Source organism: Hydractinia symbiolongicarpus, chromosome 8 (genome assembly GCF_029227915.1).
Source record: "Hydractinia symbiolongicarpus strain clone_291-10 chromosome 8, HSymV2.1, whole genome shotgun sequence".
NCBI lineage: Eukaryota > Metazoa > Cnidaria > Hydrozoa > Anthoathecata > Hydractiniidae > Hydractinia > Hydractinia symbiolongicarpus.
Window position 1 is genome coordinate 18,856,122 of NC_079882.1, and position 13,602 is coordinate 18,869,723.

The 13,602-nt window shown below is 34.2% G+C and overlaps 1 protein-coding gene across 1 annotated transcript; it reads right to left on the reverse strand.

Annotated features, from left to right (window-relative positions):
* Window positions 1-3,090: 3,090 nt before the first annotated feature.
* Window positions 3,091-7,614, reverse strand: LOC130655024 (uncharacterized). Its single transcript, XM_057457726.1, has 8 exons — window positions 7,497-7,614; window positions 7,376-7,409; window positions 7,251-7,304; window positions 5,332-5,490; window positions 5,181-5,254; window positions 4,598-4,706; window positions 4,112-4,150; window positions 3,091-4,012 (listed from the first exon to the last, which is right to left on the reverse strand). The coding sequence occupies exons 1-8, from the start codon at window positions 7,575-7,577 to the stop codon at window positions 3,960-3,962; spliced, it is 603 nt and encodes a 200-aa protein (XP_057313709.1). The 5' UTR covers window positions 7,578-7,614; the 3' UTR covers window positions 3,091-3,959.
* Between the last annotated feature and the right edge of the window lie 5,988 nt (window positions 7,615-13,602).

Here is a 13,602-nt window from a genome sequence, read left to right on the forward strand (position 1 = left end):
GGAGCGCAAAAGTGAAAGGAAAACACTCCACATGGTCACATTTGCTGAGCACGTGTTTTTTAAAAAATATGAATAAAAATATTAGCTCTGATCATTTCCGTTTGTGGTCTGTAAACTGCTTAAAAAACTTTAAAAAATATTTACAACTATTTTGTTTTTTCAAAAGTTACTGACTGCTATCGCCCTTTGAAACCAAAAGTTTACCTACCAAAGCTATTTAATCACGTGATATTTTAAGCGATGATTGATATTTTGCGGAACGGAATAGCGCGGAATATCGACACTGTGAAGAGGTGTATTTATTCTGCAGACTTTGATTCTATTTTTTATTCCATTTTATTCTATTTCTAAAGTTTTTTCCAGTGTTGCTAATGATTTGTATCTCCATTATGATGATCGATCATCTTGAAATTTGCCTTTTCAGATGATGCTTCACCCAAAAGTCTTGACATCAATCAAATATAATTGTAAACACAAGGTTTCACTTTATTATAGACAACAACATCATTGGTTACATCACAAATTTATTGCCAAGGAAGTACAGAATTTTGGATTTGTTATGTTGTTGAGATTTTTCAAATCAAATGTATATATATGTAGAGCCTAGCCTATCTCACATTGGAAAAAAAGTAAAATAGTAAAAGTTCTTTATATACAGTGTTTTTTTAATCGACATCACCTTCTATATGCAAGTACTGCCGCTACCCCTTATATGTGAGTGTTTAAGCCGTCCCACTTTTGCATAGGCAGGTTTTAACCATGTTCTAATTGATTTATTAGGATTGGATTTTGTGTTCAAACCGACAGGTTTTCTTGTTTAATTATACAATACATGGTATAATTTATCCAATTTTCCCCAATTAATTGCAAGCTTTTTTAATCGTGAATTCCTTATTCTTACATGTTTGTGTTTTAAGTTGATTTTTGTTGATCGTCTAATTTCTTAGCTAGGGTCAATATTATTCTAGTCTAATATTTTGTCTAAGTTACCATGGAAACACAAAGAATAAGTTCGAAACACCTTGTTGCATTATGATTATTCGATCAGACTTCACGAGGTTATGTTTTAAGCTGCTTAACTATGATATGTGCTATTAAATGTCTTCTAGCAAATTGGATTAGTGTTTTCAGTTTTACCGCTCGTCCCTCTGTGTTACTCGTCGAAATAATTAAAATTAATAAAGTGGCTCCTGCGATCTACCAAACAAAGCATAAAGCTGGCGAAAAATTTTGTGAATATAAATTTAATTTTTGCAAGAACCTAGTTGGTAAGTTGAACTTTACATATATTTTATGTAGTTCTAGACGAGTCAGAATTTTTTTTAGGGTAAATCGTTTTTTAAAATGCAAAAAATCCAAATTTCGCGGGAATTAATTTTTCGCGAATTTCGCCAATAGCAAGTTTCTCAATAGTTATCACCGGAACTAATTCTCGTTAAATTAATTTCCATAAATTACGTAAAATGTATTTAAGAGAATTAAGGAAATGGCGATTACAAAATTCACGTTGCATTCACCAAGATTGATATCTGTCAATATCTAGATTTATCGCGCCTAAAATTCTCGCAATCAATTCTTTTTTATTTCCGCCGGTCAGGGCGGAATCTCTAAAATCGCCTTGGGAGCCAGAGATACACCGCCTGAAGTCTGGATACGCAGGTGAATGGCGTATCCGCGACAAAGTCTGGCTTACACAGGAATTGATTGAAAATTCATCCCGACGTCTGAAAACATACTAGTCTCTAATCGACCTAAGGGTTCTCAGCCGCCGAAATTTATCAGAGGTGTTTCCCCGCATGAGGCTCGTCACCACAGTGGAGAAAATTCTCCTGATGGCTAATATCTTAATGAACATGCAGACATATGCGGAGGACCAGGATGACAAGGTTGATGAGAGCATCAGGAAGTCTGGTCCAATCTGCAGCAGGAGTAAACTCTAAAAAAGCAGTGGGCCAGAATTATTTCCACTCTGGCTCTATAGCAAAGCTGAAACAAATTCCTGTCAAATAAAAAAGAAACAAAGAGCTCATCCAACAGTCATTTTTTAACAGTAGAGTAACGTTAAGGTGCCACCAATTGCTGATTTATTAAACCATTTTTACTTCTAGAATAAATAGATCATGGTGAGCTTCTTACTCCTGCTATCTTGCTGCTTATTATTCCCCTTAAATACCTTTTGATTTTTAATTTAACGAGAATCAGTTCCGGTGAAAACTATTGAGAAACTCCCAAGTCGCGAAAATTGATTCCCGTGAAGCTTAGATTTTTTGCATTTTGAAAAGCAATTTACCCCAGTTTTTTTTTTCTGATTTGCCAAGAACTGCATATAATATATCTGTGAAGTTCAACTTCAGCAATCTTCATGTAATGATTCGTACATAAAAACCCTTTTAAAAAACGGTAAAATCTTATTAACACTACAGCTCTCGGCGCTCTGGATTAATAAGTAATCTCTAAGACACTATTCAGTGTCGCGAAAGCACTATGTCAAGTTTGACCTTTCCTAAGCCTTGTTACTAAGACAAGACGCTTATGTGAGCAAGTTTGAACGTTTCTGTACGTTGTCAAAGATTCTTAACCATACAGGCAGGCATATTTTGACTTTTTGGCTAATTATTGATGGTATTTTCAGCGATCAGCTTCATTTCCTGTCTCTTGTGAGGATACCACAGGAACAACTGTTTTTTTTTTGCCTTTGAAGGTTCTTGGACAAAACCGTATAAGACTGCGTTAAGAGCCATATACTTTGTTTTCGATGCGTCCCTGAGATGGCTAGCTCGAGCAGAGACTTTCTTCGCTTGTCGAGGTTCTTGGGTGAGATCATGTGATCGACTATGATGAAGGGTGTCTCCTCACCAGCTAGGGGCGCCAACAATTTCTCAATCCAGTGGAACAGTCGATCCTTTGGGTCTATCAAACGCACGCAGTCATCTTTTAAAAGTGAGGCTTTCTCGATGATGTCCGTAGAGTTTCATCTGATCGTTGGACGGAGGATCACATCATTGTGAAAGTGCTGGTTGTATTCAGCTTCGAGGAGGCCTATAACACTCTCGGTTTTTCCACACAAGATACTAAAGAGTGCCGTGTGAGGCTGTTTTTGATGCTATACTCATGGTCATTTATTCTGTGAGACACCAGGCTTACGGAACGCTTTAATATTCTGTGCAGCGAGTACATCTTTTATGTTCCACGCAGTCTAATATTCTGGAGAGTGGAAGCGCCCCCCAAGGATGTTAAGTTGAGCGTCGGAAAAGAGGTAAAAGTTACAGAGGATATTGCCGCCACCATCGGCCTTCTTAATGGTGTGCAGAGTGATTACTAAATTATTACTTAGACAGGACTTATTTTACTTACTTAATTTAAAATAATTTTTTAAACTATAAAAAAAAAATTCGCAAAACACTATGCGGGAGTAAAACGGCAACGAAAACATACAGATTGTAAAAGTGGATTTAGCACTACATTTCTGATTAGATGGCTAAACAACTATCACAACTAACATATCACCCCTACTCCACCCCCCACCTTAACTCCCTTCATCTCCCCCCCCCCATTTTTTATGTGAGACTTGGGATGTCATTTTGGCTCTGAGACAACAGCAAAAGTATTGTAATTTGGATACGCAGTTATACTATCAATAACTATTAATTTAACAGTCTTAGAAGTTTTATCATCCATTTTGTTAGCTTTTTTTTCAAAAGGAGACGACAATTTTCTACTTTCAAGTCTTTACCAATCATCTTTCTTCGCTTTTCTTGACTGTACGGATAAATTCTGCAAAGCTCTGATGCCACATGTAGTAGGTTGGTGTAATCTTAATAAATTAGTAGGGTTTATGAGGCATGGTTGATATTAGAATTAGCTGTAGACTATCCACTGGTAAATACATCATGCCGTAATAGTAGTCATACTCTCTCTTAAATCCATTTAGATATTATGCATATATTAAATTAAGGCAATTAGTATTTACCTGGTCCACTGCACGTCTCAAACATTTTCTTCTTCTGGATTTCTGATAAAAAAGAAAGAGAATAGTTGTTCTTGTTGCTTTTTTTTTTAGACAGAATTATAAAAACTTCCTACCAAGAATTTATTGACTGAGTGGCCTTACCAGCATTTATATGCGCCAATGTTTCAAATTCACAACGAGCTAAATGCAAGGATTACTTTTAATTTCACTTGTTAATACCATATTGCAAACAACAAACCAGGAAAACATGAAGAATTATTTTCACAATTGTAAACCACCAAATAGAAGCTCTTGTATAAGTCTGTTGTGTAGGTCATTGCTTACGTTTTCCATGTATGTTTATGTTTACAAATGCAGAATGCTGTTGTTTTGTATTAATTGACTAAAAAAGCTTATTAAGAAATTTTATTAACCTAGGGCTTATATTTTAAGGTTTGAGGTAACAAAAACGCACCAATTGTGTAATGAGAAAGGTGTTCTTTTAAGACTTGACGACGGTATGTAGTAAAAACGTATAATAACAATAAACGTGTTAACTAAAGCTAACCCCACATCAGCGCAACATCCTTCTACCCGGAATACCAATTTGATACATATTAAAAATAGCGTTACTCTGACATTTCTTACCTGGAGAAAAAATATTTAGATTATAAGTTACTCCATTAGGAAGAGCCGTTACTTCAAATCCATAGCTTTGATTATATTTGAGATAAACAATCTTTATAAAATCTTTTTCCTGTTAAATATAATAACATTTCTTACAGGAGTCTATCACCTATGTGGCAGTAATTGCAGGGTAAGTAAGTTAGGACTCTCTTTGTGCAAATAATGATTTTTGTTAATATGCAAAAGCTGTAAAAATGTAATAGGAAATAAGAAGGCAGCAAAATGTGTAACAGGTGTTACAGACCTTAGCTTAACGGTTAACTTTTTATTAACTTCTCAATTTTAGGATTGGAAACATGAGCTAGAAAATTAAGATTAGTCAAATCAAGATCAGAGATATGGATTTGGAAAAATCCGAAATCTAAAAGTTCATTGTTTTTCGCTGACAATAACATTTTTGATAGCCTTTTGCTCAACGGTTATAATGTCCGAAATTTTCAAGATATTTTACATTCTATCCATAATCATGTCAATATAAAATTAAATTAGGTTGGCTAACCGAAGCAATAATATCTCTAAATATTATTTCATAAAAGCCACCCACCAAGTTTTGAAAGTTGAAATAGACATTGTTTACTTGCGTATTATCAGACCATTGCAATGCAAAACCCCAGCAATCTAAAATGAGATAAAATCTAAAGCTATAACCAAGAGAATGTTGATTTTAATATTTTAATTACAAGACTGAAACATACCTTTTGCTTTTATATTCTCAAATTTAAGTATCAAGGCGAGTCTTCCTTTTGAATCAGCTGCATATGTTCCGACGAATGTTAATGTAGAGTTTGGACATAATGGAGCTGTTTGGTGACAGGATTGTAAACGATTTAAGTCATCAGTACCTACAACTCTATCTAGAATATAGACAAGTTAATTTCAACATAAATTTCTATTTTTAATACTTAGTCTTGTTACCACGAGCAACATATTGCAAAATAATTTATATTCTTAAACTAATAAGGAATATGTTAAAGCTTAGCATACTTTGAAATACTTTGAACCCAGGAGAAAATGAATTGATTTCTTTAAGCATTATGAACATTGTAGGAGATTTTTGATGAAAATCCCAACAAAACTTTTATTAACCCCGGTTCATGTTTTGCGGTTAATACTCCACACTAACCCGGTTGATTAGCGGTTATACGGCTAAACAACGTTGAAAGGGAACTATACACAAAAATTATTTTTTGATATATGGTTACTACTACTACCATAAGACAACGAATTCAAGTAGTCTTACTGTTTCATATTACTCCAAAGTGGCCTAACCACAAGCTTCGTCGTCACAAAATATGGCTACCAATCCCGACCCTTAATTCTGCAAAAAAAGACTGGGCTGAGCGTGGTTTGTGACGTTTTAAAGTACAGAAAATTGCTTTTTTATGCAACGGGTGGTTTGTTTGAGCTACAAATTTTTGTAATCGTTGATAATTTTGATAAAATATAACTTATGTAGTAGCAATTTAATTTATTAAAAAAAGTTTTCTTTGTGTCTATATTTAAATACCCATATACGTCTGTCTGTCTGTCTGTCACGCAAAATGGTAGCTTAGCTGTGCGAGTAGCGAGACGCACGCAATGCGGTATAAAAAGGACGGGCGAACCCGTGGATTTTCCACGGGCGAGCGACTAGTTTGCGTATATTTACGGGGCCAATAAATCCATGACATTTTATAATTTATTTTCGCTTTTATTGATGTTATTTTACTCATTTTTAAATTTATAGTTTTTTCGATTTTCATCCACTTCGGCTCTTAAATTATCTTCTTATAAAACTTTCAGAACAAGCTTTCTATTTTGGTTTTGCACGAATGAGAATCTAATTTTTGACAGAGAGTAAACAAGGAAAAACTATTTTGCTATAGTGAGTTAATGGGTGAACCGATGTCATCAACATTTCCAACATCAAACGAAGGCTAAACAGGTTGTTTATAATGGTTTCTGTAGTAGGGACACAGTTTTGAAACTCAATTTTGATGATACACTTTATTTTATATTATTTATATTATTATTATTCAATAATGCGTTTATAAATTTAACTTTAAAAAGTTCCTGTGGGATTTTGTTGGTATCGCGACAGCAGTGAGGAAAACTCTGGCGAATATTTACTATCGTTTCACGAACAATTTCATTCTTAATTATTTCGGTTTGTGTTTATAGAATATATGTTAAAACAAATCGAATTGGGTAGGTTCTTACCAAACTCGCTCTATGTCTTCTCTAGGACTCATACTTCCCTCATACATACAGGTTTGCCGACCACAGCATGAAGTATGAACTTTGCAGCGTCACATTTGTTACTAGATCCAGCCTTCTTGTTTTTACGCTGTCCGTTAAAAAAAGGCATGTTGATGCCAAAGAAATTGCTGTTTATTAGGGTAAAAAAGACATAATTAAGGCGCACTTCTTTTTTTTTATAAACCACCCATTTTTGACAATATATCGAAAAATAATTTTTGTGTTTAGTTTGCCTTTAAAAGCGACGAATGTGAGTTCCGTAGTAACTGAATGTAGATAATGGAAAAAATAAAGGTTTGAAAGCCAGAAACGGTACTAAGGATGATTTTAAGCAAGTATATATGTAAATAATCGTTTAAAATCATAACAAACTTACTGATGCTGACGTAATGCTTCATAAAAAATGATTTTCCACAAATTTTTTGAATATCTAAAACAGGTAAAGTATAACAAAATTTACTACCCAAAATAATGAAGTTCGAAAAATTTTTCTTTGCTTACTGTTATCCACTGTTTTGCCAGCAACTTCATAAATCTAAAAAGATAAGTAAGATTTGCTTTTACGAAACCTTATTGATGAAGATTATATATAAGTTCCTTTGCAAAAAAAAGACATTCTTACCATAACTGAAACAAGAATCGTAATCTTCCAGCAAATTGATATCATCTTTGAAGGGTATTTTAGCTCAGTGAAACAGTACATCAGTGAGGAAAATAATACAGTGTTACCTTTTTGCCAGTGTTTACCATTTTATGGCAATTAATAACTACTATTTATTATTATTCGAAATTCCATATTTTATTAAACCACATTATCTGCAATAGCGTTGCTAAGCACCTTACATACATATTAAGTTTATTGAATTATTAAACGTATTTTTAACCCGAAAAGCTATTACGATTATGGTATTCGTATCTCTGAGAACTGGGTATCAATTTTGCCCGATAGTACTTACAAGCTGTTCATCAGCGTTCCTCTAACTACAGTTCCCTCTGTATACTTGATAATACTTGATGATACGTTTCTCTCTAATGGAGTTTCCAGTGTATAAGAGTCTTATCAGTACAAAATGTGAAATGGAGTTATTTGGGGAAAGTGTCAACAGGTGGCCGAATAAGCTCTCTGTGAGTTGAACTTACTGCGTTGGTAGAATCGACAGAGACATCCAGGAAAAATTTGTGAAATAAATTGCAATATATTAATTAGACTTAACCAATGTTTTATAGAATTGTCCATACTAAAATTTACATTGGCTTCTATTCGTCTGTTCGAACATTGTCTTTACTAATTAAAAAAAGGCAATGAACTCCATTCAGTACTTTACGATATGTGCGTGTTTGACCTCTGTCCACATTAAGAATTGGAACGCAGATGAAAGAAACGATTAGCACAACCAATTAAATCAAGATTGCACGTCTAAATGCAATTAAGAAGTCAGCCATACGTTTATACATAATAACTTCGATCGAGTGGCATTAAATATTTCGACTGAATAACAAGAATGTTTCGCAATTTGAGTCTAATTTTATTTAAAAGGATTACTGTTCATAATGCTGGATTAATATAGTTTAGGTCACAGATTTATATAACAATGCTATCTGTATCTCATAATGAAAGATTTCAGATTAAAGCTTCTGATAGAATAATTCGTACAGCTAGCTTAAAGGAGTATAAGAAACTTGAAGCTCACCTCCCGCTCCGATATAATTTTATAACATATTACTAATAAACAAAATAGTATTCAAAATACTTTTTGCGAAAACGAGAAATTGAACCTTAAGGATTATTTCCCCACTTCGGTCACTTCTCTTGCGCCATAAGTTTAGTTTTTCGCTCAGAGTTATTTTGGATTAAATCTGATTTGTCTTTTTAGCCGATAATATATAGTCTTAAAAATTATAGATCACAAAATTTCCTTTTTTAGGAGGAGTACTGCAAGAAAGATATACATTCGTTATAAAGTCTATGTCTGTCGGCTGTATGAAGTGTGTGCTAAACCTAAAAGAGCAACAAGGATGTTTTCTGACAGCCTTCAAAATCTGAAGGAAAAGGATCTTAAAACCGTATGGAATTTGTGTTGAAGAATATGTTTCTTTTTCTAAAACTATGTATGACAGATTTGTCTCAAATATGTTGGACTTCAGAGTGAGCTGTCAAAGAAGCAGATTTTGTTTTTATGATAAAGACTTTGGATAATGCAGATTATAAAGAAGCTGCAGAAAAAACTTTTAAAATGCACGAAATAAACATTATCATCAAAAAGACTAATTGACAAAAGCTGCAGAAATTGATGTCGGCGTACTGGTACATAAATCTGTATTGTTAGATCACACATTTAATGCGTTGAAAAAAAAATTTCTGTCTAGTGACAAAATTTTTCAACTCAAGTGTGAAAGAGTTGTTAAAGCACAAGTCATCGATAACCAGAATTCTCATATCTGTTTGTTGTTAATTTTCTAATGATGAAGTGACATTAAAGATACCAACAAAAACAATTTCTGATAGTATTTCCTGTTTGGTTTGTTCATGTTGTCAGTGAATGAAATTGTGTGAACAACTCAGATTGTGGAAAATATTCCTCTCCGACATATTGATTGTCGGCAATTAACGAATATAATTGGTACGCCTATCCACGATATTCTAGTGGGTATAATTGTTAGAGGATAAGTTTCACGTCTTACGCTATTGGACGTTAATATTTTATCGTAACTCTTTTTCCTCATGTTACTTGGTGGACGCTTTTGTACCTCTAAATATTCATTTGTTCGGTTTGTGTTTATACAAAGCGATTTATGAACAATATGTACAGCTTTCGTAGGAGCTTGTAATAAGTGCCAGAGCGACAGTAGATGGGAGAATTGCTTTCAAAGATGGTATCTCAGATAAAAGTGGTCGGAAATTCCTTACCCCTGAAATAGAGAGTATAAAAAAATTATTTGTACAGAGAATGAAAATAAGTATCATAACATCTTGACTTTGGTAGCTACAACAACTTGACTTTGGTAGCTACAACAACTTGACTTTGGTAGCTACAACAACTTGACTTTGGTAGCTACAACAACTTGACTTTGGTAGCTACAACAACTTGACTTTGGTAGCTACAACAACTTAACTTTAGTGTGAAAGCTTTTCCTTAACAATTTATCTTTACTCTGACTAGCCTAGTTTTCTTAAAGGTTAATAAAATGAGTTTCTCTCATACGAAAGCTTAGACATTTCAGAGCAGATCCGAATTAAAATTAACCAATGAGAACACAGCCGGCGTGCTCACATATTACCCTCCTGAATAATACGAGAATTAATTATATTTGTTCAAACGAGTGAAGCCATTAGCGCTCAAAACAAGGGATTTCGCGATATTGATCACGTAAGTAAAAACATTAGCAGTAACCAACTAAAAAGTGCGGTCAATATTCTGACCACAAAAAAATGGTTTGTGACCCAGTGTGATTTTTCCCACCTTAACTATTCCGATTTCCCGGTGGTGAGAAAAATGGGTCTGGGCTGGGTCTTCTGGCTGGATTCTGACCAGTTAAAAACACTTTACAAAAGTTACAAAATAAACTTCTACTTATGCCACCTTCTATCGATAAACAAAGTAAACCGCAAAATAGTATTTTTTAAGGTCTTTTGAAGCAAACCATTCTTTAAAGCTGAAATCGTTGATTTAAAAAGAGCAGCTTATCCCACCTCACATCTGCTTGTAATTCAAAAATTAATTTCGCGAAATAAAATTGCTGAGTGATCGTTATAGCCTGATGGACTTTTTCTGTATTTTTTTTAAAAAACCAAAGTTGGGATATTTTTATTGAGAAAGGAAATTACGCGTATATGGTTCACCTGTACTAAGCGCTCAGCCTTGTATCAAGATTAATATTTGAACTTTCACGGAAACTTATTCCGCAAAATAAAAAATATAGGTCAACTGTTTTTCCTATGCGGAGTAACAACGGATTGTGAACTGTGCTTTTTTATTTTAGTTATAATTGCGGAGAAGTTATATTATGAAAAATGTATTACACATGAAATACAAGTATGCTGTGTACGCCTTACTTGATTTACGACATACTGCATAGCTGTATAATACTACAGTGCTCTACCTAGACTTGGATAACTTAACCAGGCATTACATGCCGGGTCACACATTTACTTGTGGTTCGGCGTCTTGGGGCGAAACGTCGGGTTTTCTGGCTAGTCTCTTTAAGGTAACGGTATACCTTTATTGTATAAAAAATTGATTTTTTTTATTAGCCATTTATACTTAAGAAACGACGATCTTCCCAATGGTGAAACTATTTATTTATTTTCCGAAGGAAATATTGACTTTATCCAAATTTCACACCTTCAAATTGAATAGGAGTTACAAGTGAATGTTTTAACACTATCATCCTGTGTGAAAATCAGTGTGTTATTCCCTCTCGCTTTCCCCATTGTACATTGAACAATCAAATTTGTTTAGCTTCAGTTTGTTCGAGCGAACATGTTGTTGTAGTTTGCTCTGGTTATCTACCAATATATAAGTGTTGATATTGGCAATTTGTGTTTCGTTTTTTCAAAAAACTGAATAATGAGATCATCGGTTGATTTCTACCGTCATCGGAGTTTTTGGTCCGTTCTAGCACGGACTAATTAATAACTCCTTGTGATAGTGGGCTATACCTTGGTTTAGGTATTCTCGTCAGTTAGTAAAAACAATCTTCTTTTTTCAACTTACCATTCTTATTGTCGTGCAACTGAAGCAAATTCAAAGGATCGTTTTGATTCATGATGCGTATGTATATGTTGCGTATGTACACGTTCTTTGTAAGAAACATGTTTATAAGAAATCTACATGTAGAATCTTCAAAAATTAAGAAACTTTTACTACTACATTCTACATGTCTATTTCTGAAATAAGAAACTTGTTTCTAACTAATTCTTACAATTAATTGAAGAAGATGTGTTACAATCATCACTAGGCAGAGACTTTGAACAGAAAAATGCTTTATTTTTTTATTTTAAAACCAACTAGTCCAAAGATTAAAGAAACTTTTAGAACTAGCTATTTATTTGATATAAGAAACCCTTATTTTACTAGGAAAATTAAGAAACTAAATAAGAAACTTTTGGAACTAAAAACATGAAATTTCAGCCTATAAATGAGAAACGTTTAGAACTAGGCCCTTCTCCAGGTTTCTTATAAAAACAACAACGTGTATATCTTGCGTGTGTATATCTTGCTATGACAGCTGCTCGAGTGAAAAGAGAATGTCAAGTTATCGTAAAACGCCGTTCGTGTGTTTTAAAAAAAATTTTTGCTTTGATTTCTATGGTATACTCAGTCACGTCTTTGTGAATAATAAAACTTAAAAGGACAACCTTCTTACTATTCATTCAAAATCTTTAAAACAGTTTTTCGTAGTGTTGTTTTTTCGTATACCGTAGATACCGTACCGTATATTCTATTACATTTCAAATCTCTGTTACAAAACTACACAAGATCTACAAGGGAGAGTGCTACTGTGCTGAAGCCAACATGTTTCTCTCAAAGCGATTTTTTTATCTTCAAAAAATTAACGATTCTCTAGATATTACATCAAAAAGACAAAAGCTTGAGCTAGAAAATGGCTTTTTTGGAAAGAGTAAAATAAATCACTAACGGAGACTTTGTGGAAAATAATTAAAAAATCGTTTTTACATACATCTATCACGATTCTAAAGGACATCGAATGAGAGTTGGAAACGAAGTAGTTTTGTAAATGAAGTCACTTTTGAAGGCAGAGTGTGTTTCAAAAATGTCTTTGTAATTTTCACGAGTTAAAAAGTTTCAAATTATTTTTATGACATTTAATAGGTATTTAAAAATGCTTTTTGATGATGTATGAATGAATAAACTTTGGTTAACTGAAAAAATCGCGATTTAAAAAAACATGCTCAAAAGGTACACCGTCACCTTAATAATAGCCGTATTCCTTCTGTCTGTCTGTCCGCGAAAGGCGCGTCCTAAAAACAAAATGCGATCAATAAAGGACGGGGAGCGACCCCGTGGATTTTTCCACGGGTTAACAGCTAGCTTCTTTAATAATAGCCGTATTCCGTCTGTCTGTTTGTGCGCCAAAATAAAGTCGTGTTACGGAAACACGAAATGTGATAAATACAGGACGAGCGATCCTATGGATTTATCCACGGGTTACGGACTAGTCTCTTTAATAATAGCCGTATTTTGTCTGTGTGTCCGCGAGAGCCGCGTCCCGTAATGGAATCATGAAATTTTTATAATGCGCACCAATAACAAATGCGATATATTTTTGCTCACTTTGTTGCGACAGGTGAATTTGAAGGACGGGCGAACCCGTGGATTTTTCCACAGGCCAACGACTAGTCTATATTATAATACCCGTATACGTCTGTCCGTCTATCTGGCACGCAAAATGGTAGCTTAGCTGCGCAAGTAACGAGACTTACGCAATGCGGTATAAAAAGGGCGGGTGAACCCGTGGATTTTTCCACAGGTTAACGACTAGTCTCTATAATAATAGTCGTACTCTGTCTCTCTCTGCGCAAAATGGTACCTCAAGTGGCGAAACACACAAAATTCAGTATAAAATGGACGGGTGATCCAGTGGATTTATCCACGGGCCACAGGCCATTATTTTCTTTAATACTAGCCGTCCGCAAAAAAACTTCGTGTTACGGACACACGAAATGCGATATATAAATGAAGGGCAACCCCATGGATTTTTCCACG